Here is a 25,771-nt window from a genome sequence, read left to right on the forward strand (position 1 = left end):
CGTCTTACAAACCTCTCAGCAGACACACTCCCTGCAAAGCGCCCCCTCCTGTGTTCCCTTCTACAAAACCAGCCTCCTGCAAAGCTGTCCCCAAGCACCGTGATCCTGTCCCCTCCAGCCCTTTCACCCTCGGCCCCTATCCTTGAGCAAGACCGTGTGTAGCCACCAGGTCGCCATACCCAAACGTCTGTCTCAGGCCATCTCTCTGGGCAGTCAGCAGCTCTGACACAGCGGCTGGCCCTGTGACACTCCCTCCATGTGTCTTCCAACTTCTCACTCCCCTGACCCCTCCTCACGTCCCGGTCTCTGCCGATGCCCAGAACAGAGACAACCCCGCCCCCAAACCATGCTCACTCCCGCGGCGAGCTCATCGGTCCCAGAGCTTGTCCAGACCGTCCACGTGCTACAGGCTCTGGCCGCACCTGCTTCCTGAGATGCACACCTGCTGCCCCTGCCCCTTTGGCTGCCCCCGGGAGAAAGACTGTGCCACCTGTCTGCAACAGCCCCTCTGGCCTCTCCACCAGACTTCTCCAGGCCAGAGCGCCGCCACCCCCAACCCGAGTGCTCAGCCACGGCCTCTGACTCATCTCCCTCCCTCACCTGCCAGAGCCAACCTGTCAGCTCTGTCCTCTGAGCAATCCTACCACCCTTCCCTGGCCTAAGGCCCTGGCTGCCCCCTGAGCTGGCACTCTTGTCCCCTCCAAAGAGCAGCAAGGGTGACCTGCCCTGGTCAAAGCCTCCCATGACTGCTGGCGTGCTAGAATAAAGCAGCCCCATGTAAGGCTCACAAAGTCTACACGACGGGGTCCTACCCCGGCCCTACCCTACCAAGGCCCACACGGCCTTGCTGCTCCCCAAACACTCAAACGCTTGGCACACACACTGCTTCTGCCTCAAGAGCTTCTCTTCAAAGTCCTCTGGTGGCTCCTTCTGCCCTTCCTTCAGGAATCTACTCCAGTCCCTCCTGCGGAAGAGCTGTCCCTCCCTGCCTATCTAGAGCAAGCACCCATGTCCCCTGCTCCCTCCTCTGTAGTCCATATCCGGTTTACTACCGAACATTCTAGAACATATTTATTTAATGTTGGTTTCCCCCGCCAGGAATATGAGCCGAGATTAGAGGTTTTCCCAGGTCACAGCTGTCACCTGGAGATGTCACTCCTCACGATGACTCCTGCTTGACTACTACCTAACAGGCACCTTCAGCTCAATAATGCCCCCAACAGAATAGTTGTCTAGACCTCAAACCCGGGCTTGCCCTGTGTTTCCACCACAGCTAACTAGCTGCTGCAGCTGCCGGTACGAAACCTTCTCTTCCCCTCGCCCCACATCCAATCCATTATCCTGCCCCGTGCTTTCCATCTCCAAACTGCAGCTCCCTGCATCTCCCCGTCTCCTGACGGCCACCACCAAGGGCCAGCCCCCATGCCTGCTCCCAGGACTCCCACAGCACCCTCCTCATCCTCCCCCTCCTGCCCATCTCCAGTTGAGTCTCCACGCAGAACTGGATGAGCTCGGAAACGTTGCTCATGTGGCCATTCTCCTGCCTACAGCACTCAAGAGCCTTTGGTTATGCCTAGGATAACCTGGGCAACAGCACATGGTGCTCCAGCCCTGCCCCTAAGCTGGCTCAGGCCCTCCTTTCCAATCTCATTTTCTTTCTCTTTCTCTTTTTTTTTCTTTTAAAGATTTTATTTATTTATTTGACAGAGAGAGACACAGCGAGAAAGAGAGCACGAGCAGGGGCAGGGACAGAGGGAGAAGCAGACTTCCTGCTGAGCAGGGAGCCTGATGTGGGGCTCTATCCCAGGACCCTGGGATCATGACCTGAGCCAAAGGCAGACGCTTAACTGACTGAGGCACCCAGGTGCCCCTCCAATCTCATTTTCTACCAGTGCACCCAACCCACTGCTCCCTGGTCACCTGGGCCCCTCTGGCTCCCCGAACGCTGAAGCCCTGGCTGAATCCGTGGCCTTGGCATACGCTGTTTCCTGAGACCAGAATTCTCCTCCAGCAGCTCTTCCCGTGCCTGAGGCTTCTGCTCAAATATCACTTCCCCACAGAAGTCTCTCCAGACTATTCTAAGAGAGCATGACCCCCCACCCAGGCTTCACCCCAACTGCCTTCTCTGCAGCACACACTGCCACCCACATAGCTATTCTGCTTGGGGGTAGAGACCTGTCCCTTGCCCACCTGCCCACCGCATGCTACTGCCCCACACGTGCTGGATGACACACGGCTCCCAGGGGGCAGACTTGCCAGATGCCCCTTCTGAACCACAAGCTCACATACATGCAACAGAAAACAATCTTTAAGACACAGGGATGACCAACTTTTCCATTTATTCTGTGTTATCCCCACTCCTCTAGGGCTCACTGAAACAGACCTCCCAGGAAGAAAGGGGAGACATTTGTTTGCATCCGCAGCCTGGAGCAGTGCCCAGCACAGGCCACAGGCTCGACCACACATGTGCACCAGGAGGGGCTCATGGAAACTTGCTTAGGTTTCCACCCTGGAGCTTGGAAGACCGGGTTTTAAGAGAAGGACTACTGGCTGCTCCCCATGAAAAGGAACTGGTTTTCCTATCTATCCTGCACTACCCTTCCAAAGAGTGTAGTGAGACACTGACGCCAAGTCAGAACAAAGCATCAGGCAGAAGAGGGGGACACTGGCAGAGGGAAAGGCGAGATGAAGACGTGCAGAGCCCCTAAGCCGGAACTACAAATTCCACTGCGTTTTCCAGGGGCCAACCGGGAGACTACTGCTATAAAAAGGCTAAATTGTTGATGGATTGAGGGGTATTCAGCATGGAGAACAGAAGCCAAAGGGAGGCCTGATCAGGTCTTTTAATAGCGAAGGGCTGCCACACTCCGCCCATGTGACCTCCCCTTCTCCGGGCCATCCATCACCCGCCGGGCTGTCACCACCAGCTTCCGTGGGCCCTCCCTCTCTCGCGCAGCCAACCCACATCCCACTGTCAGCCTGTTCATCCCACTCCCCTGCCCACCCGCCACCAGCCCCTCTGATCCTCTCTAAGCAACACTGCCCTTTTACCGGGAACTTCTCCAAATCCCGCTGCCAATCCACAAGCTGCTGGCGCCCATCCTCTCTTCCTGCCACTTGGCTCTTGCCCCTCTCTCTCAGGATGAGGGGGTGGCCCCACCACTCTACCCAGCCCCTCCTCACCGGCCCCACCCCCAGGTAAACTGGGCCCCAGGGCTCTACACATGTGTTTCTGGCAGGGAGACCCGCCATGCACTCCTGCTGCCTCTTCTCACATGGCGGATAGGCGACTGGACTTGGTCTACCCCTTCTCTTGCTGTCCTTCTGGGTAGCAGGTCAACTGGGGGACAATCTCTCAGCCTGGAAGCCTCCCACTCTTCTTGGCCAGTTCCACTTCTCCCTCACCCACTCCTTCAGGGAGTCTGCCTTCAGCTCCAGGCTGGGGAGAAGTTTCACAGCACCCTGCACACTGCCCCACAGCAGGTAACACAACAATTAACTTTCCTGCTGAGTTTATTAAGTTTTCATGATGGTGGGCTCCTATCTACCTTGTCTGCCTCTTATCCCCAAGCCTGGCCCAGCCCACATGGTGCAGCGGGGCCCTGACCCTTGACCGGGGCTGTGGGAGAGGGGCACCTGCACAGGAGTGGACCCAAAGCAGACCACATCGGAGACTCCCCCAGATCCTGGCACTCAAGGCAGGGAGGCCATGCCTGCGGGTTCTCCCAGAAGAACAAGAGGGATGCGCTGTTCCTGTTTAATGCTGGAACAAGGTGCCCTAGGCAGGTTAGGGACCCACTGGGCACCCCAGGCTTAGAGCAGCTGTGGGCTTGCACATGGCAAACAGGAAACCTAGGAAAACTTAAAGCCCCTCTGTAACCACCAGGCTGAGGCTCTTGTGACGCCCACCTTTTCCTTGGTTGTGTTCCAATCTGCTTGACAGACTTTTCTTCCATGTAAAAAAGCAGGCTTCTTTGTAGTGTAGACACGAGCAGCACTTTCTGGCTATAATCCAGCTGCACGATGGAAGACGGCTCCTCCAACACCAGATGCGAATTACACACGCCCTGTGAGAGAGTCCGGTTAAACCCAACTCAGTGCAGAGTTCAAGCAACCCGACTTCCTCTGTGACAGGAAATATCCTTCTGTTGTTGGTATTCCGATCAGTTTATACCTTAAAACGCATGTTGCTAATTCTCAACAGATTCAGTGTCAACCCACTGTGATAAAATTGTTTGGGAAAGTTCTTACTAATGAGAAAACAACATTAACAACCTATCTCAGCCTATATTAAGTTTGGCAAGAAAAACTGAAAAATACTGTATAATTTCTTTTTTTTTTTTTAAGATTATTTATTTATTTATTTATTTATTTGACAGACAGAGATCACAAGTAGGCAGAGAGGCAGGCAGAGAGAGGAGGAAGCAGGCTTGCTGCTGAGCAGAGAGCCCGATGTGGGGCTCGATCCCAGGACCCTGGGATCACGACCTGAGCCAAAGGCAGAGGCTTTTGCTTTAACCCACTGAGCCACCCAGGCGCCCCTGTATAATTTCTTTTAAAACATTCTCGGTAGGCAGTTCAAAGAAGAGTCCGTAGGGATCTAAGTGGAAATATGTTACACCATCACTATTATTTATTCTAATCAAACACAATGGGACTTTCTATAAAATTATTGTGGCAACTATCACCTAAGGTCACATTACACTCTTCCCCCACCAAAGAGTTCAAGGCAATTTTGGGGACATTATATCCATGCCAACTGAAAGGGTCAAAAAAAAAACAGAATAAAGAAATTCAAACAGGTTTAAATATATTGAAGAACAAAGGTAAACTCCAGGAGTCATTTTACTGCTGGCACAAACTCTATTTCTTGGTGTCAAAAATCTGCTTCTACAAGTTACTCTTCTCCTAAACCTGTTTCTTCAGTTGTTTAAGAAATCCTGATGCTCTGTCACAAACCTCGTGGGGGTAGGAGGAAGAGCAGCAATCAGATTTACTGGTAAAATTTACATACAATAAAACTGACCCTTTTTAGATACACGGTTGTATGGATTTTGAAAAATGCATACAGTTATACAACCACCAACACAGTGAAGATAGAGAAATTCTCTTTACCCCTAAACGTCAAGTACTTTTTTTTTTTTTTTTAAAGATTTTATTTATTTATTTGTCAGAGAGAGAGAGCGAGCACAGGCAGACAGAATGGCAGGCAGAGGCAGAGGGAGAAGCAGGCTTCCTGATGAGCAAGGAGCCCGATGTGGGACTCGATCCCAGGACGCTGGGATCATGACCTGAGCCGAAGGCAGCTGCTTAACCAACTGAGCCACCCAGGCGTCCCACGTCAAGTACTTTTAAAGCAGATTTTCCTCCCACGTTTGTAGTTATGTAAACTGTAGCTTTTCAGTTTTAAACTTAGGTTATAATGAACTAAATTTATTCTATGAATTTTGCAAAAACAGCCTCTCATATCTTTTTTTCTTTTTTTTTGCAAATCTCTTTATACTTGTATTTGAAACAACACCAACTATCAGAACCTCAATAAAGGTGGGAAGTAAGTTCCCAGCATGCTAAGGACATTGTTTTCTACATGTGGCTTTCTCTCCGTTTTGTGAAACGCAGGCTTGGGAGCGGTGCGGGCCTGGTGCTGCCTGCAGGCCCGAGCAGAAGGAAGAAACAACACCTCAATGCTTTCCTGCACAACAGCGGTTCTCCAAGTGGGCTCCGCAGTCCTTTCCACAGGGTCTGCAAGGCCCAGACTATTTTTGTTATAATACTAGATTGCATCCGCCTTTTTCACTGAGCTGACATTGGCAATGACACAAAAGCCATGGTGGGGAGAGCGGGGCACTGAATGCCCCTAATCGTCACTGTGTCCTCTGCCAACACTCGTGGGAAAAAAATGTGCATTTCACTGAAGATGGTCTTTGACACAGAACATTTATAATTTCATTAAATCCTGGCTCTTAGGTAGACACAGTTTTGAATTTTGTGTGATAAAATGGGGCAGGTACTGTCCTGCTGCCGCACACTGCGGTACTCTGGTTCTCAAGGAAAAGCACTTGACTGTTAGAGCTGGGAGCGCAACCAGCTAGCTGCCTTCCCCCCCAACCCCACCCCAGAATGCCATTTTTCTTGATATACTATAATTACTCAAACATGGGTATTTGGCAGACATTTTCTCAGATGGAACAAAGTGGCCTTGTCACTTCAGTGAAAACAATTGTGTTTGTTGCTGATAATAAATTTCAAGTTCTCAAATGAGGCTTAGAATTGAAAGCTTGTATTGACCCTTGTGAACTTGGGCAGTTCTCAGTAGCTACAGCCTTTTCTGATCAGAATGACGGTATTATTGACAAAAACACGTTCTTTGATATTATATAATTAAATGTGTCAACATTTGAAAAGATCTGCATCACTCAGTAAGATCAATATTTTCCAAGCGACCAACACATGATATTACAAAATCACGCGGGGATCAAAGAGCCACTCAAAGTGCCAGGCGGGCCGCTGGATTTCACTGTAGGAGGACAAAAAATCCATCCACACGGTTTCAGCTTCCCAGTTACAACTAACCTTTAGAGAAACCACCATCCGTCAGTTGGGGATAAGATTCACGAAGAATACCCACAATTCTCTAAAAAGGCTAGTACAATACTGTCCTGTTTCCAACTATAGGTCTGTGAGAGGCCAGATTTTCTTTATATACTCCAACCAAAACAATGTATTTGCAAATGCAGCTGTCCTCCAACAAGCCAGCAGCCGTTAAAGAGATTTGCAAAAATGTAAAGTACTGTCTTTCTTTTCACTTGTTTTGAAATAGTTATTTTCATAAAAGTTATTTCTAGTGATAGGTTTATTTTTTCAAAATAAAATTAATAGGGGTGCCTGGGTGGCTCAGTGGGTTAAAGCCTCTGCCTTCGGCTCAGGTCATGATCTCAGGGCCCTGGGATCGAGCCCCTCATCGGCCTCTCTGCTCATTGGGAGGCCTGCTTCCCTTCCTCTCTCTCTCTGCCTGCCTCTCTGCCTACTTGTGATCTCTCTCTATCAAATAAATAAATAAAATCTTAAAAAAAAAAAAAAAGAGTGTAGGCGCGTCCTGAGACCAAACACTTTGAGAACTTCCGCTAGACAGAACTTGTAATAGGATAGTTGTGGATCGGAGGGACTAAAAGCTACTCAGCTAGGGGCGCCTGGGTGGCTTAGTTGTTAAGCGTTTGCCTTGGGCTCAGGTCGTGATCCCAGGGTCCTGGGATCGAGCCCTGTGTCGGGCTCCCTGCTCAGCAGGAAGCCTGCTTCTCCCTCTCCCACTCCGCCTGCTTGTGTTCCCTCTCTTGTTGTCTCTCTCTGTCAAATAAATAAATAAAATCTTAAAAAAAAAAAAAAAAAGCTACTTGGCTAGTAATTGCTGAATTCCCACTACGCATGAGGAATGAAGGCTACACGTCAGGAAAGGAAAGGCTCATACCAAGATGTTCAGTGCAGCTGGGCAGACACGTGACCCAGCGAAGCACAGGCCTGCACAGAGGCACAAGTGATGGAAAAGATGCGGGCTTCGGAGCAGAACCTGTTTGAAGCTGAGCTCCATCAGGTGTTGGCCTGTGACCCCGGGCTAGTGACGGGGTCACCAAACCTTGGGTTCTTCATCTACTGATGGGGGAAGAGCACACGCAGCTCAGGGCAGTGTTGTGAGGATTAAACAAAGCAACAAACATGAGGGTGGCGACTGGGCATTGGACTGCCACCAAGCCTCCTCGTCCTTGGCCCACTCCCTCCCACACGAGAGGCAGGCTTGGCTGGGGCCAGCTCTCCGCCCCCTGAAAGCACTGACCTCTGTCCATAGTTATGATTATGAAAGGCTTCGCATGGCTCCTACAAACCCTTCAAGGAGAGAAGAGTGACGGTGGCTTCTGTTCGAAGGAGCAGCAGGAGACAACAGGAGAATGGACAACGTGAGGGAAGGGGCCAGTGCAAACAAAGGCCAACCCTTTAGTCACAGCAGAATAAGCTTAGAAAATGTTAGAGAAGTCCTTGAGGGAAACTGTTACAAACAATAATGAGATTATAAAGGGACAAATGATTGGGAATACAAACGGACCGGCTACAAGATGATTATGGATATAATTGTTCCAAATAGAAGAAGGCCAAAAATATTTCTGGAAATCATCTTACCTGGTCTAGATCCAGAGAAGAATAGACAATTTTCCCTTTGTCATCACCGGAGAACAATTTCATTCCATTGGGGCTCCAAGCCAGCGCGGTTATGCTGTTTCTGTGAATACCGGTGACATCAAATCTCCGAAGCTGGGAACGAATGACAGACACGCGCACAGGGAGAGAAAGGGATGCGCACTGTGAGACACGCTCTGTGGGCACAGGGGTACAGAGTCCCTCCTACTCCTGAGGAGCTGGTCTCCCCAACCTGGTTTTCCAGGCAAAACCCTGCACAAGGTCTCCTCTGGTTAGTTACCTTGAAAGCAGACAGAGGGCAGCCAGAGAACGTTAGGCACAATCTAAATTACCCAAACGTGCTTTCTGCCAAGTGTCCTCCCGAGAACCAAAATGTTATTGAGTATTAAGAGCACAGGGTGAAGCTTTTCTGAGCACGTATCTTCCAAGCGGGGGAGGCTTTCTCCTGTGAAAATCCGCAAGGAATGTGCCAAGAAGGTAAGAAATGCCGGGGAGACTACCACTTACTTGTTTGTTTCTCCCTGGCAGCGAGGACACAAGCTGAAAGACAGCGACCCTCCCAGAGGCGGTGCCCGCAGCCACGAGGTCATCGAAGCAGCTCAGCAGCTTCACCACCGTGATGGGTTCCGTTTTCCCCTAAAAGAGCAAACATTCAAGACAAGGCCAGCTTCCAGAGTGGAAACATTACCCCTGGAGGCAGAAGCCCGGCATCAGGCTGCGGCCCCTGCAAAGCCCTGACTGAAAACGCATGCAATCCAGGAAAATAATTACATCTGTTAGACCCTCTTTTTTCTTTCTAGGTCTCTCATCTTGAAATGACGAAATAAAAAACCATTTCTAATAAAGGAAATGCTCATCAAACAAGTGAGAATATTCTGAGCGATCAAGGAGAGCATGCTAAGATGCTTGGAGAGCTTGCCCAGAACGGGAGTCTGGAGTAAGAAAAGCTCTCCCAGACCCCAACTCTCTTTCTTCTTTCTCAACTCGGACATGCCACTCCAACACTGTAGTCCGCGGTCTGTGTGCCACACACGCTTGCCACAAGGACAAGGAGACGATGCATCTGAAAGCACTTTGTAAATGGGTTTGTTCTTAGATCAGTAATCAAAAAACACTAACCCAAGCGTCATACATTGGCCTATTAAAAAATAAAGATTATTATTATTTTTTAAAGATTTTATTTATTTATTTGACAGACAGAGATCACAAGTAGGCAGGGAGGCAGCAGAGAGAGAGGAGGAAGCAGGCTCCCTGCTAAGCAGAGAGCCTGATGTGGGGGCTCGATCCCAGGACCCTGAGATCATGACCTGAGCCGAAGGCAGAGGCTTAACCCACTGGGCCACCCAGGCGCCCCACTGGCCTATTAAAAAATAAAAAGCACATGTACTGGGATGCCTGGGGGGCTTAGTCAGCCAAGTGTCTGCCTTTGGCTCGGGTCATGGTCTCAGAGTCTTTCGATCAGCTCCGCGTCAGGCTCCCTGCTCAGCAAGGGGCTTGTTTCTCCCTCTCCCTGCCCCCTGCCCATGCTCTCTCTAATAAATAAAATCTTAAAAAAAAAAAAAAAAATAAGAGAAGAGAAGAGAAAAAGCACACGCATAAGCATGGCACACAGAAACTCAGGCTTCCAGACCATTGAGTAAAACCGTTCATTCAGAAAAATCACACCACCACTTGGCCTTGCTGAGACGGACGGTGAGATCTGCACTGAGCTACCGTGATCGCCACATTCTGTTGCAGTAACTTAGACGGTAAGCGGTCTGTCAAGGGCAGAAGCACGCCCTCCACACTCAGGAGACTGAGTCAGCTGCTGCGGTGACAGAAAGTAAAGTAGGTTGCAGGCCCGCGGCGCTGGTGGCGGTGAGCGCGTACAGCCCTCGGGGGCGGCGATGACGGCGATGACCGCACGCACTTCCGTCCAGCCCCGCAGCTCTCAGGGCGCTCTCCTGGGCTATAAAGATGCCTAGTGAGAGCCTGATGGAGGTAAGGGACTTGGGTCTTAAGCTAGAGGAAGGCAAAGGGGAGCCCTGGAAGATTCCTGCCTCTGCCATGTGTCCATCCCACAGGTTTCTGGTAAGCCCGACCTGGCACGGCACAGCACGAGGAGGACGAGCAGAGCGTGCAGGTGCGAAGCCCGGCGGGAACCTCCTGTGGCGGCTCAGGCCGAGGCACCACGGGCCTCATCTGGAGAAGCGGCAAATGAGCGAGCACAAAGGCTGATGAGGAAAGAGACTGTCAGGACCTGGTCGGCGCGAGGACAGCAGGAGAACGGCACAGCCACCCCCTTCCCGGAACGTTCCGGGCGCCAGCCCCGCCGGTCCGCCCTCCCATGTGGCATGTCCCCGACTCCTCATGCAGCGGCGCGGGGCGGGCTGGGGTCGCCCCGTTTGCCTAAGGACACACGGCTGGAGGACTCAAGGGGATCCCGGCCCTGCCCGGCTGCCCCGCAGAGGGACGGCTGGGAGGCGCGAGCACAGGAAGGGGAAGGAAGGACATCATCACCCGCACTGCGGCCAACACGAGTGGCGGGTCCTTGAGCGGGACCCACTGGTGCCACTCGGAGGGACGACCGGGACAGAACCCGCTTCACACACAGGTAGCCCTGGCAGGGTGGCCCGCGGCTGGAGAACAGCATCCTGGGAATGTGTACTTACAGGAACTGCCGCCACAACAGGAATTAAAATCCCTTACCGGACATCCAGCCACGTCGTGAGACAAAACCCAAACGGCTGTGTACGTTTTCTCAATGAAAGGCTTCAAAATAAAAACCACCACTCACATGGGCCAAAAGCCTGAAAATCTGTGTGTGGTGCCTGTACACATGCTTTTTAATATGTTAACATTTTGAGTTAATGTTATTTAATATAATAATTAATAAACGTTATGGTTCTTGACTTAAGAACCAAAACATCCCAAGAATCAGATTATCAATACTTAGCTTATAGAAGCAAAAACATGAGGCTTCAACTGCCTACAGTATAAGTCTAGCTATTCTGGAAAACATTCCCCTCCAAACACCTCAAAGTGCTGAGTAAGATACATAAAATAACCTTTTTTAAAAAAAGACATTTTATTTATTTATTTGAGGGAGAATGTATGTGTGTGCATACAGCAGGAAGGGGGAGAGGGAGAGAGAGAATCCCAAGCAGACGCTGCACTGAGCACAGAGCCCATGGGACTCCATCCCAGAATCCCAAGATCATGACCTGAGCTAAAACCAAGAGCTGGACACTTAACCAAGTGAGCCACCCAGGACCCCCCATAAAACACCCTTTTAACTGCATAGCTGACCTCTAGAAAGTAATTCTAGAGGTCCAAACCCAAAAAGAATATTGTCAAAATACCGTCAAACCCTGAAGCTATGGGCTACCCCAGGACTACCTAGCCAACACCCAGAGCTTTGGTGTCCTGAACTGAGCGGGGCTAATGAGGATGAGGCTTCAGGCCAGACAAGTGGGGAGCTGGAACTGATATCCCCTGCAAAAGCCCAGGAAGAACCCCTGAAACTCTAACCCTCAGTCAAAGTGTAAACAGTGAAAAATCAATTTGCTGGCAGATAAAGCTGACAAGGAACTCTGTCTTCTCTCAGACATTGACTGCAATAAATAAAAAAGAAGAATGTTCCTCAATCTGTCATCCCAAGCCTGCCCTGTTTAGCATCCGAGTTTGAATGTATTTTTCCTTTCCACAGGCAGTCAATCTGAAGTGCTTGGATGTGAGCAGCAGTCCAAGGGGCCTGGCAGAGTAAGTACAAACCCCACCTGTGGGACACAGTCCTGACCCCTGTCCCTCAGCATTCACAAATATTGGGACCAGCCACAGAGCTCCTAATTAGAAACCATCACAGGAAAAAAGGCCCCATGAAGAAGAATCAACTAAAAAAAGCAGTAATAGGGGCACCTGGGTGGCTCAGTGGGTTAAAGCTTCTGCCTTCGGCTCAGGTCATGATCTCAGGGTCCTGGGATCAAGTCCCGCATCGGGCTCTCTGCTCAGCGGGGAGCCTGCTTCCTCCTCTCTCTCTGACTGCCTCTCTGCCTGCTTGTGATCTGTCAAATAAATAAATAAAATCTTAAAAAAAAAAGAAATGAAAAAGAATCAAAAGAATTTATAACCTTAGTGGTGATTAAGTAGCAGAGCTCAAAGAAAATTATTGAACGAGATGATAGACCTGTGTAAGAAAGACAGAGGAAAAGATAAAAAATAAGAAAGAGCAGAGTCCTGGAGGACAGATATAAAGGTCTGACCTATATCTAATTGGGACGCCAGAAGGAAAGGGGATAAACAGGAGGCAACATGTTCAGAGACAAGGACTATTAGTTGCCCAGAACTGATGAAAGGCCTGTGTCCTCAGGAGCACAAGCCCTGACAAAGATTAAAGGAAAGAAATACACTGAACACACTGTGTGGTGACACAGCAATGCCTCAAAGACCAGGAGACGACTGTACCATGTCAGACGAAAGGCAAATGACCAGATACAAACAAGTATTAAAAACAAACCTCTTGGGGCGCCTGGGTGGCTCAGTGGGTTAAGCCTCTGCCTTCGGCTAAGGTCATGATCCCAGGGTCCTGGGATCGAGCCCCACATCGGGCTCTCTGCTCAGCAGGGAGCCTGCCTCCACCTCTCTCTCTGCCTGCCTCTCTGCCTACTTGTGATCTCTGTCAAATAAATAAATAAAAAATCTTAAAAAAATAAAAATAAAAAAAATTAAAATTAAAATTAAAAAAAAAAAAACCTCTTAGGGCACCTGGCTGGCTCAGTTGGTAAAGCACGTAACTCTTGATCTCAGGGTTGTGAGTCTGAGCCCCACCCTGGATGCAGAGATTAAAGATAAAATCTTTAACAAAACAGAACAAAACTTCACAACAGAAACGATGGAGTCCAGGAGACAATGGAAGATCATCTTCAAAATGCTGACAGAGAAAAACCGTTAGCTTTGAATGTACGCCTGTCTAAACTCACAGACATAGAGACATTCAGACAAAAAAGTCAAGTGTACAAGACACTTAACATGTATGAGAAAGACCAGACAGACATCATAGAAAACTATAGACCAATATCCTTCATGAATACAGATACCAAATGACTACAATAAACTATTACTGAGACGACTACAGCACAATTTTAAAAAAGATACTACATCACAACAGAGTGGGGTTTATAGAAGTAATGCACAGCTGAATTAATAATCAAACTCAATACATATAATATGCCGTATTGGCAGAAGAAGAAAATCATGTTATCTTAACAGATTCAGAAAGAGTATCTGACAAACTTCAATACTCATTCATGACCATAAGGCTCAGAAAATTAGGAATAGAAATAAGTAGAGGGGCGCCTGGGTGGCTCAGTGGGTTAAAGCCTCTGCCTTCGGCTCAGGTCATGATCCCAGGGTCCTGGGATCTAGCCCCGCATCGGGCTCTCTGCTCGCCAAGGAGCCTGCTTCCTCCTCTTTCTCTGCCTGCCTCTCTGCCTGCCTCTCTGCTTCCTTGTGATTTCTGTCAAATAAATAAATAAATCTTTAAAAAAAAAAAGAAAGAAAGAAATAAGTAGAAATAAAAAAGATCTAGGAGGAATCTAACCCTAATGAGTGTACACACTGAGGCAAAGACGTCTGTTCTGTGGACGTTATCCTGGAGGTCCTAGCAAGTAGAGTAAATCAAGTAAAAAACTGAAAGGCATACACATCAGAAATGATGAAGTAAAACACTTTCTTCACAGGCAGCAATGACAAACTATGTAGAAAACCCCAAGAAATCTATAAATGTATAAAGAAATCTATAAATGTACATAATCAGTTGTATTTCTACAGGCCAGCAACAAAAAAAATCTGAAAGGAAAATAAATTGTTGTACTATTCTTATATCATTTGTAAAGTGGTATAATATTATTTGAGTATAGATGGACAAATGTTGTAAATCCTAGAAAAATAACTAAGAAATAAAACAGATAGGACCTAATAAGCCATAAGGGACATAGAATAGAACCATGAAAAAATAATTAGTCTAGAAGACAATAGGAAAAGAAAAAATGGTAAGATTTAAGAATAGGTGGGATATGCAGAAAACAACTACCAAGATGGTAGACTTAACTAATGCTTCTTACCTGGGGACAATTATGCTTCCCACCCTGCCATGGGACATCTGATAATGTCTAGAGGCTGCTGCAACTTGGCTGAATCTATTGCCTTCTAGTAGGGAGAAAGGAGGGGTGCTGCTCGACATCCTACAATACACAGGGCAGCACCACCAGACCACAAAGTCAGTGGTGTCAGGCTGAGGAACTGTGACTTAAACCCAACCATACTAATAATCACATTCAACATAAATGGCCTAAATTTGGTATAACAGAAGGTAGAGATTGTTGGGGCATCTGGCTGGCTCAGTTGGTGGAGCATGCAACTCTTGATTGTGGGGTCGTGAGTTCAAGCCCCCACTGGGTGTACAGCTTACTTAATTTTTTATTTTTATTTTTTTAAAGATTTTATTTATTTTATTTGACAGACAGAGACCACAAGTAGGCAGAGAGGCAGGCAGAGAGAGAGAGGGGGAAGCAGGATCCCTGCTGAGCAGAGAGCCCGAGGTGGGGCTCGATCCCAGGACCCTGAGATCATGACCTGAGCTGAAGGCAGAGGCTTAACCCACTGAGCCACCCAGGCGCCCCTACAGCTTACTTAAAAAAAAAAAAAAAGGTAAATTGTCAAACTGAATAGAAAAGTAAGACCTGACCTTATGTTATCTTCAAGAAATGCACTTTGGGGGCACCTGGGTGGCTCAGTTGGTTAAGCATCTGCCTTCGGCTCAGGTCATGATCTCAGGGTCCTGGGATCAAGCCCCACATCAGGCTCCCTGATCAATAGGGAGTCTGTTTCTCCCTCTCCCACTCCCCCTGCTTGTGCACCCTCTCTCTCTTTGTCAAATAAATCTTTAAAAAAAAAGAAAAGAAAAGAAAAGAAATGCACTTTGGATATAAAAGCACAGATAAACCAAAGGTAAGAATGGAAAAAGATCTATCATGCAAACTCTGATTGTAAGAAAACAGGAGAGGCTATATTAACACCAGAGCAGAGAAGGAATATTACCAGAGATAAAAAGAGACATATTATAGTGATAAAAGGATCTATTCAGTAAGACAGAACAATTCTAAATGTATAGGTACCTAATAATAGAGCTTTGAAGTACACGAAACACTCTCTCCCCCCGCCATCTCTAAAAGTTGGGGAGCACCTGGTGGCATAGTCAGTTAAGAATCTGACTCTTGGGGCGCCTGGGTGGCTCAGTGGGTTAAGCCGCTGCCTTCGGCTCAGGTCATGATCTCGGAGTCCTGGGATCGAGCCCCGCATCGGGCTCTCTGCTCAGCAGGGATCCTGCTTCCTCCTCTCTCTCTCTGCCTGCCTCTCTGCCTGCTTGTGATCTCTCTGTCAAATAAATAAATAAAATCTTTAAAAAAAAAAAAAAAAAGAATCTGACTCTTGATTTTGGCTCAGGTTATGATCTCAGAATCATGAGATCGAGCCCTGCATCAGACTCCATGCTGGGTACAGAGCCTGCTTGGGACTCTCTCATACCCTCTTCCTCTCTCAAAACAAAATAAAAATTAAAAAAAATAATAACATTCATGACACAACACAACAACCTAAATGTATTTAATACCACTGAACTATACACTAAAAGGAAAAATGGTGAATTTTACATTCTGTATAATTTACCACAATTTAAAAAAAATACGTGAAGCAGAAATGAACAGAACTGAAGTGATAAAAACAAATGCACAATTTCTGTCGGAGACTTCAACCTCCTCTCAGTGACCAACAGAAGCCGGGGGGGCGGGCACTGTTGCAGGAGTCTGCGTCCTCCAAAGAGCAGGACGTGATGGTGGAAGCAGTCATGCAAGGCATTTGTTTGGGGAAACACCTGTGAGGGGACGGGGGAAACAGCTGGAAGAGGCCCAAGAACTGTCAGCTCCCAAGGCAGGTCTGCAACCCGAGACGGAGAGAGGGAAGGAAGGGCGGCTGCAAAGGCTAATCTCCAACCGCAGTGCAGTTTCAGAAACTGTTAATTTTGGCCACACCAACAGGAACACCCCAAGCCAAAGTCACTTGTCAGAGGATTCCCAGTTTTCACAAGAATAAGTGCGCCTTGTGACCCAGCTGCGCCCAGTCATTGGCTCGGAGTAGCGAGTGGGAAGGCTGGTGGGTTCGGTGCTCATCAGTTACACGACACGCCCCCTCCAGGAAGAGAGAATCCTTGAGATTAGGATATTGCCAACCAGCACATAGAATAAAAAGACATAGGGGTGCCTGGGGGGCTCAGTGGGTTAAAGCCTCTGCTTTTGGCTCGGGTCATGATCCCAGGGTCCTAGGATGGAGCCCCGCATCGGGCTCTCTGCTCGGCGGGGAGCCTGCTTCCTCCTCTCTCTCTGCCTGCCTCTCTGCCTGCTTGTGATCTCTGTCAAATAAATAAATAAAATCTTTAAAAAAAAAAGAATAAAAAGACATAGACCAGGATTCTATTCTCTATAAGGTGATGAAATATTTGAGGTTTATTTTTTATGACTGCATCAGGATACACAAAGCCTCTTGTAGAACACTCAAGGCACAAAGCCACCACTGATCTTCTTTAGCAGTATTTCTATTGCATAAAGTCAATCCTTCATGTGAGACATTATTTAAAAATGGAATTTTTTTCTTACCACACTGGCTGCATTAAAATACCGATCTAGCACTGTTTTTCTCGTAAGTCTGCAAACAGAGGCAGGCCTTAATAACACCGAGTACCCTACTTAAAAGCATTGCTAGTTTAAAATGACCTGCACAGGAAGACTGAGCAATCCAGGGTCTACTGATGGCCTCATGGTGCTTGTTGTGAAGGACACAAATGACGGGGCTACCTCCAGGGGCTCTCATGGTCCAGGACACGGAAAAGACCCATCACCAAATCCATGAGCCAAGCACACACGTGCAGGAGGCTCACAGGCAGAACGCGGTCAGCTCTGACAGGTGCAAGGGGCGGGAGGGGCAGGCAAGATCACTGCCGTCACCATGCGAGTTGGCTCACTACAACGAGGTGCCTTACAGCATGGTATTCTCTTGTTTTTGTTTGTAAAATAATGAAATATGGTCATACACAAGACTATATACACCAGCTTCGACTGTCATAAAATGAATTCCCATGGAGTCCCTGTCGAGCTCGGAAAAGCAGACATCAAGAGCACCTTCGAAGCCCCTGGGCCCTTCTCTCTGACTGCACGCCCTCCTGTCACCAGAACCACTACGCTGACATTGGGGTTAATTATGCCCTTGCCTTTCACCCCTGTACTGCGTGTGCATGTGTCCTCATGCACCACAGTACGGAGATGTGCCCAACCCAGAGATTCAAACTGGAGAAAATGGCCCTTGACCTCCGTGACCCAGATTTCTTCAGTGTCCTGGTGCCATGTCTAGTGCCCAGGGAGGGTGTCCTGTGATCACCTGATGCACAAGAAGTTAGAGTTGAAGCCAAAAAGTCAATTCATCATTTTATAATGAATTAACAGTCGTACAAACCAGAATGCTCACATAGGTATGACCTGTACATTCTTCCCTCACTGGCTGGTGTACACGGGTGTATAGTAAGTTTCGGTGAAAAGGTGTCCGGCTAGCACGGAGCCGTTTCTGATCAAGCCGCTGTAAGCATGAGGGCCAGCCACTCCAAAAAGATCACAGCTCTCAAAGGGATCCCCCCGCCGCCCTACCGTATAGGTAGCTCAACCTGATTTTTCCCACGTTGCACAGCAGACCATACACTCTCTTCCTTCAGTCACATCCTCTTTCCTTTTTAAAAAAAATTTTTTTAAAGATTTTTATTTATTTGACAGAGAGAGACAGAGATCACCAGCAGGCGGGACACGGGGGGGAAGCAGGCTCTGCGATGAGCAGAGAGCCCAATGCAGGGCTCGATCCCAGGACCCTGAGATCATGACCTGAGCCAAAGGGAGAGGCTTAACCCACTGAGCCACCCAGGTGCCTCCCTCTTTCCTTTTGATATGGGGACAATTCAGTATCATTCTGGCCTGGGGGACACTCCTCTGTCTCTTTAAGGAGACTCTGTCCATCTCAGATCTCAGCTAGTGTGTGTTTAGTGCTAACATTTTCCCCATTCCCAAGTTGCTAGTGCTGGAGCACTTCTTGTTGCCCTGTAGCGACAATCTCTTCAAATGGAAATCTAGTTTAAAAATTTAAGGAAAAAAAAAGACTGATTTGAAAGACGCCAGTAACGATTTTCTGGACAAACACGTCACCATTAGGACAGCATCCAGCCAAGCTCCTCGGGCTCCTTGGCAGGCCGTGTCCCCTTCATATACACGAGACACAACTGCATGGAGGGGAAGTGCTCCTTGTGAGTAAGCTCAAGGCAACTGTGAAGTCTGACAAGGCTTCACTATCAGCTTCTTTTGATGCCACAGCTTAACCTCCAGTTGAAACCGCTAGTATATCAAATACCTAATAGATGTGAAATACTTAGAAATATTTAAAAAGACTCAAATAAGATAGGAATTCATTAAATTCCTAAGAATTGTTTCACTTTTATCCCTTTTACTAACAAAGAACCACGGTTTAAAGTTTAAATAATTATGTAACTGCTGAATGATCTACAAGTCAAACAAAAAAGTTGCTTTTCTAGAATAATTTCCTTTACTCCATAGGACAAACTGGAGTAGGGAACATCCACTGGACCTGCAGGAGGCCCCTAGGGCCTGGGACTCCACCACTAGAGAAGATCTAAGAGGGGGGGTTACCTATAAAGGAAACAATTAGCCAGCAGAAGCCTCAGCAGCTGAGAGACGGTACAACACAGTTAAAGTGCTAAGATGAAAGAAGCATACGAAGTGAGGTAGGGATCAAGTTTCACTTCTCCCCAAATGCTCACATCTAATGTCCCACACCATTTACTAAAAAACTCTAATATCACCTTTGCAAAAACTCAAGTGTTTATGAGATATGTATATGTGGATTTTCTGGCTTCTCTATTCTGTTCCACTGACCTCCTTATCTATTCCTGTGCTAATAACCACATTCGGCTTAATTACAGAAGGTTTGTAAGTCTTGCTAACCTGGTAGAGCAACATCTCCCATCTTGTTCTTTTTCCACTAGTATCTTCACTCTTCTTGACTCATTACAATTGCAAATACAATTTTAATAAATTACGATTAGCCAATCAACTGAAGCCATCTGTCCTGAGAAGTAGACCCGTGAAGCCCTATACTGTAATGCCACGGACATGCCAGAATTTACACCATGGGTTCCAGAGGGAATGACAAGGGAGGCCATGAGTCAAATGCACTTTTGGCTGATGTGGTGAGACCAAAACTCTCATTTCTGCATCACTTTAAAAAATATACCAGGTAAAAGTCAATGAAACATTCATACCATTCTGAAGCATGAGTTTCCCAACTAGAAAACACTGCAGACAATTTCCCATGCTCAGGCCACTCCTTCCTTCCCCCTGGAGTTCTTTACCCCAGATGTTATCAGCAGGGCTGCTGTGCACTGTCTTCGAGTCTCTGCTCAGCTGTCACCTGCTCAGTGAGCCCTTCCCTGAACGTCCTATTTAAAATGCAACCATTCCTGCTGGCACTCCTCACCACCCCCAGGCTTCTCCCTTCTTGTCTATCTGTGTGTTGACATCTCCTCCTCATTGTTAGACTCTAAGGTCCCTGAAGGCAGGGACCTTGCCTGCCATAGTTTGCATTGCCTCTCCAGGACCTAAAATGGGGCTAGTACATAGTAAGCACTGGAGAAAAACTGAACGAATTCCCAGACACGGCAAGTGTGGATAAGATGCAGAAATGAGAACTAGCATGGCTGTAGTTAGTGCAAAGGTTCTGAGGGCAAATCCATGAAATTTCCACAACTTGTTGAATGCTAAGAAGAAAGATCATGCAATTACTTTCAAAACAGCAAATGAGAAGCTCAGGTCAAGTTATCTTTCTGGTCTATTCTTATGTATGTCACATCATATATTTAACAAGTTTATAACATTTTTGTACTTGCTATTAGCTCCTCACATTTCCTTAGTACTTTTGGCACAAGCTAGAAGAACTTTTTATGTCTCCATCTGCCCTCTCCCACTAACTGTTAGAAAAAAAGGTTTCTAAAAGCATTATTCTTGAAAACACATGACAGGCTATATTTAGCATATATAAGGTCTGCTTTCTTCTTCAGAAACATAACTTCAGTTAAAAACATGATCTTTCATCCATGCCACCCACCGGTTTATTATAGGGTAAACTGACTTATTTTTACTTACCTTCCCATAAAATCTTAGATTTCCCCTAAACAAAACTAGTTGATGCCTCTCTCAGTTTTTACTTGGAAATTCCAGAGACCCTGATTCTGGTTTCCATTGTCTTCTGAATCCAGACTTTTGTGGAAGCCCTGCCTTCTCTCACAGGAAGTGAGCCTAATGGTTAGGCAAGCAGCTATGTGGCCTAGAGCAGGAATCTTACCATTTCTTTATCTGAAAAATATGGCAATTGTACCACATTATTTTAAGACCCAGCCAGCTCTGGGGGCACCTGGGTGGCTCAGTGGGTTAAAGCCTCTGCCTTCGGCTCAGGTCGTGATCCCAGAGTCCTGGGATCGAGCCCCGCATCAGGCTCTCTGCTCAGCAGGGAGCCTGCTTCCCCCCTCTCTCTCTGCCTGCCTCTCTGCCTACTTGCGATCTCTGTCTGTCAAATAAATAAAATAAAATCTTAAAAAAAAAAAAAAAAAGACCCAGCCAGCTCTGAAGCAAAAATGACAAGAACAACAACTGAGTTAATCCATCTCTAGGATCATGTAGCTAATGACTGACAGCCAAAGCTCAGAACAGATTTTTGTGTTGTGTTTACACAAGTAATAAATGAAAACATTAACAAAAAATTCCAGTAATTCCACAGTATTTAAAGAAAACAAAAAGATACCTCTTCATATTCCCTCCCTTAGCTTATCCCATTCTCATTTCCCGCAGAGACTGAGAGTATCACATCAATGGATACTCAGGGGTACTCTTCCAGATCTTTCCCTGTGTGTTCTATATACAGATACTTAGCTTTCTTTTCATACCCTAATAATCTAACTCCAAATTCTGTGTTCTTTCCAAAACAATTTTTATTTTGTATTTCCTTTTGTGATCTTCCACAATTCTGTATTCTAAACCAAATGGATGCTTGAAAAACACTTTTGATAGTCAGGGCTGCTCAAGAATGGATTTTGGCCCCAGTAAAGTACATTTTTTTTCTGATTCCTCAGTAACAGAAAACCAGCTTAAAAAAAAAAATGTATGTATGTGTGTGTGTATATATACAGATACACACACACATATACATATACATATACATATACATATATATATATATGGGATTTTTCCTGGAGTGCCCTCTTTGTCTGCTGGTTCCAAGAATTTGTACTAGATTCTCTCAAATTCTGGTCATCCCTGCAAAGGTTATCTAGCACATCGTTTTCCTTCAAAGCTCATAGGGCTCATCATATGATAAAGAGGATGCTAATTCTAGGTAAAACTATAAAACAGACAATTAGGTGTAATTGTAGCTTCATTCTAGGGAACACTAAACTTGTTGCCTTAAGTTTTTTTGAGTGTGGAGGCTGAAATTTAAAAAACAGTTATGTAGTTATATTTTAAAAAAACGACAATAAACTGATGATCAATGAGACACAAAAGAACTGGGTTGTAACACAACCTGAGCAAGGGACCCTAGTACCTTCCCCATGGTGGAAGCCCACAAGGGTCCTGGAGCTGACCCTGCCCAAGGAGCAGGCTCCAGCCTACAGTGTCATGTGAGAGACCCTGTCTGCCTTTCTGGCCTTAACTCACACCATTCCATGTCCTGCTCTGTATTCCAGTTCCATCCAAATATACTTTCTGGAACACACACACACACACACACACACACACGCTCCAACACTGAACCTTAATGCCAAAGATTACCTAATAGTGAATTAAAACCTAAGCGGCTGGGATGCCTGGGTGGCTCAGTCTGTTAAGCATCTATCTTCAGCTCAGGTCATGATCCTGGGGTCTTGGACGTGAGCCCCACGTCAGGCTCCGCACTCCGCACTCAGCAGGGAGTCTGCTTCTCTCTTTGCCCCTCCCCCTGCTTGTGTGCACTCTCTCTCTCTCTCACTCCAATAAATAAATAAAATCTTGGGGAGAAAAAAAACCTAAGGGGCTAGCAAAACTACTCTATAGTGTTAGTGGTCAGAAGAGCAGTTACCTGGGGGAGGAGTACTGATTGGGAGCCAAACAATGGAGTCTACTGGACTGTTGAAAATGTTCTATACCCTGATCTAGGTGATTACACAGATGTATACATACACTGATTCATCAAGCTGTATATTTGAGATTTGTGTATTTATGTAAATTGCACTTCAATTAAAAAGTTGAGAAAACAAAGTAAAACAGAGAAAACCTGAGAGGTCTGCTCTAATTTGAATCTGTTGAGATGTGTTTTATGCCCCAGAATATGGTCTCAGTGAATGTTCCAGGTTCACCAACAAGGAATGCATCCTCAGCTGCTGCTGAGTGGAACATTCTCTAAATGTCAACTAGACAGTGTCTGTTGATGACACTGCTCAGCTCTTCTATATTCTTGTTGGTTTTCTGTCAAATCCTTCTACCACTGGAAGAGGAGTGCTGAAGTCTCCAACTAGACTCGTGGATTCCTCTGTTTTTCCTTTCAGTTATGACAGCTTTTGCTTTGTATGTCGTGGAGCCCTGCTATTGAGGTTCACACACATTTAAGACTGCTGTGCTTCTTGGTCAACTGGGCCTTTTACCATTACGTAACAGCTCTCTTTATCCCTGGTCATTTCTTTGCTCAAAATATTCTGACAATGGGGCGCCTGGGTGGCTCAGCTGGTTAAGCGTCTGCCTTCAGCTCACGTCATGTTCCCAGGGTCCTAGGATCCAGCCCCGCATCGGACTCCTGCTCAGCAGGGAGCCTGCTTCTCCCTCTCTCTGCCTACTGTTCTGCCTACTTGTGATCTCTCTGTCAGATAAATAAGATCTTTAAAAAAAAATACTTTGACATTAATATAGTCACCCTGACCTTTTAATTAGTATTTACATGATATCATTTCATCCTTTTAATTTTTACTTACCTATATTGTTAAGTTTGAATTGAGTTTCTTATGGAAAACATATAGTTTGTTCATGATTTTTTTCTCTATTCCAGTCCTTTCTTTTAACTGATATTTACAGATCATTTCCATTTAATATAACTATTGATGTGTTTTAATTAGGTCTATCATTTTCCATGACAGATTTTCCATGAACATTTTTAAAAATTTCATTTTGGTTTATAGTAATTTTTACTATACCATGTTTTCTAGTGGTGGGATTACAATTTTATGTATTTAACTTTCCAAAATTTATTTAGACTCAACATTTTACCTCTTCAGGTAGAATGATGAAAACTTATCACTATAGAGTTCCCTTATATTACAGACAATTTTATAATTTTTGCCGTCAAATTATTTCAGAGAACGCAAGAGAAGAGAAAGAGACTGTTCTATTTACTTGGAGAGTTACTCTTCCTCTTCCTTCATTACTAACCTCCAAGTCTCCTTCCGGTATCATTTCTCTTTTGGCTAAAGGACTTCCTGACACAAGGAATTACTTCAGACCAGACCCCTGGTAAAAGGGTAAACCCCCTTAGTTTTCCTCCAGCTGAGAATACTTTTATTTCACCTCCTTTCCTGATAGATATTTTCACGAGGTAAAGAATTCTAAATTGACAAGTCTTTTCTTTCAGAACTTTAAAAATGTTATACCACTGTCTTCTAGCCTCCATGCTTTCTGAGGAGAAATCTGCAGTCATTCAAATCATTGTTCCCTATAAGTAATATGTCATTTTTCCATAGCTACTTTCAATATTTCTCTTTGTTTTTAACAATTTAATTATGAGGCATCTGGGTAGGGTCTTCTTTGGTTTATCCTGTTACAAGTTTGCTGACAGATTCATAAGTCTTTGTTCTTAACTGCTTGAAGTACTGGAGAAATTTTAGATATATTAATGTATAACTATATTTTCAAAGATTAACTATGAAAAGGTCTTAAATATTTGGGGAATTTAATCAGTCATGTGCTATTAACCAAACAAAACAAAAGCAAGAGCAATAGTTTTTATACAAGAACATTAATATAAACTCTAGAGCCAATCTGCCCAAGTTCAGACAACAGTGCTACCACTTACTGAATGCCTGACTTGGGTAAATTACTTAACTCTCGGGGCACTTGGTTGGCTCAGTGGGTTAAAGCCTATGCCTTCAGCTTAATCACGATCTCAGGGTCCTGGGATTGAGCCCTGCATCGGGCTCTCTGCTCAGCATGGAGTGTGCTTCCCCGCCCCCCTTCCACCTCTCTACCTACTTGTGATCTCTGTCTGTCAAATTAAAAAATAATAATAATACTTAATTCTCTATGCTTGAGTTGTCGCCCTGGTAAAGTGCGGATGATGAAACAGTATCTGGCTCATAGAGTTTTTACAAGAATGAATGAGTTAATATACACAAAGGTTTAGGAGAATCCCTGGCATATAGTAAGTGTTATATGCATGCCAGCAATTTTTGTTATTTTAAATTGAGTATAAAGGCTTAAGAAAACCCCTTTGGGGGTGCCTGGGTGGCTCAGTGGGTTAAGCCTTTGCCTCTGGCTCAGGTCATGATCTCGAGGTCCTGGGATCGAGCCCCGCATCGGGCTCTCTGCTCAGCAGTGAGCCTGCTTACCCCTCTCTCTGCCTGCCTCTCTGCCTACTTGTGATCTCTCTCTTTCTGTCAGATAAATAAATAAAATCTTAAAAAAAAAAAAACCTCTTTGTAAGAAAGAGAGAGAGAATGTGTGCACATGCAAATGTACGAATAAGATGGAAGGGGCAGGAGAGGGAGAGAGGGAATCTTAAGCAGTCCCACACCCGGCATGGAGCCCTATGTGGGGGCTTGATCTCACGACCCTAGGATCATGACCTGAGCTGAAGCCAGGAGTCAGATACTTAACCGACTAAGCCAGCCAGGTATCCCAAGAAAAACTAACTTTTGAGTTAAAACTTTAATAAGTTGAATATTTATTAAAAGACAAATGTTTGTAAGCATTTCACTTAAACACAAAAGCCTTGTCTTAGTCCAGAAAAGCCTACTAACCACAGATTAGAGCCCCACAAGGCCATGAGGGAGGAGCCACAAGTCGGTCACCTTTGAGTTCCTCACAAAAGCCACATACTCAGTAAACCCCAGCTACTGGCTCAGTGGGTGAACTCAAGGCTGATCTGTCAACAGGTGTTGCCTACCAGCACCTACAATGCACAGAGACGCAATGCCTGAAGTCAGCCAATGGAGAACAGAGGTCAGTTGAGATCCCAACAGCAGTGTTCTACAGAAATGATCTTATTTAAGACGCATCTGTTCTAGGAGCTGGCCAATATTGATACTAATCCCTTTTTTTTATAATAATTTCAGCAGGAAAAACTAGAGATTATTAACTGAGTCAGTCAAGGTACTTCAAGAAGAAAATACCTACTTCCAAAGTTTTCTATTACATGTTGAACACTAAAA

At 46.0% G+C, this 25,771-nt stretch overlaps 1 protein-coding gene across 2 annotated transcripts in view; it reads right to left on the bottom strand.

Annotated features, from left to right (window-relative positions):
- The window catches only part of TECPR2 (tectonin beta-propeller repeat containing 2), a 98,935-nt gene that overhangs the window by 60,709 nt on the left and 12,455 nt on the right, over window positions 1–25,771 (bottom strand). For both annotated transcript variants that reach the window (XM_032839690.1, XM_032839691.1), the window contains exons 3-5: window positions 8,695–8,823; window positions 8,170–8,301; window positions 3,910–4,067 (exon numbers count right to left, since the gene is read on the bottom strand). In XM_032839690.1, coding sequence (XP_032695581.1) covers window positions 3,910–4,067; window positions 8,170–8,301; window positions 8,695–8,823 — 419 coding nt within the window. The remainder of the gene's footprint in view (window positions 1–3,909; window positions 4,068–8,169; window positions 8,302–8,694; window positions 8,824–25,771) is intronic.

Source organism: Lontra canadensis, unplaced genomic scaffold (assembly GCF_010015895.1).
Source record: "Lontra canadensis isolate GAN:19392208 unplaced genomic scaffold, GSC_riverotter_1.0 scaffold108, whole genome shotgun sequence".
Taxonomy (NCBI): Eukaryota; Metazoa; Chordata; class Mammalia; order Carnivora; family Mustelidae; genus Lontra; species Lontra canadensis.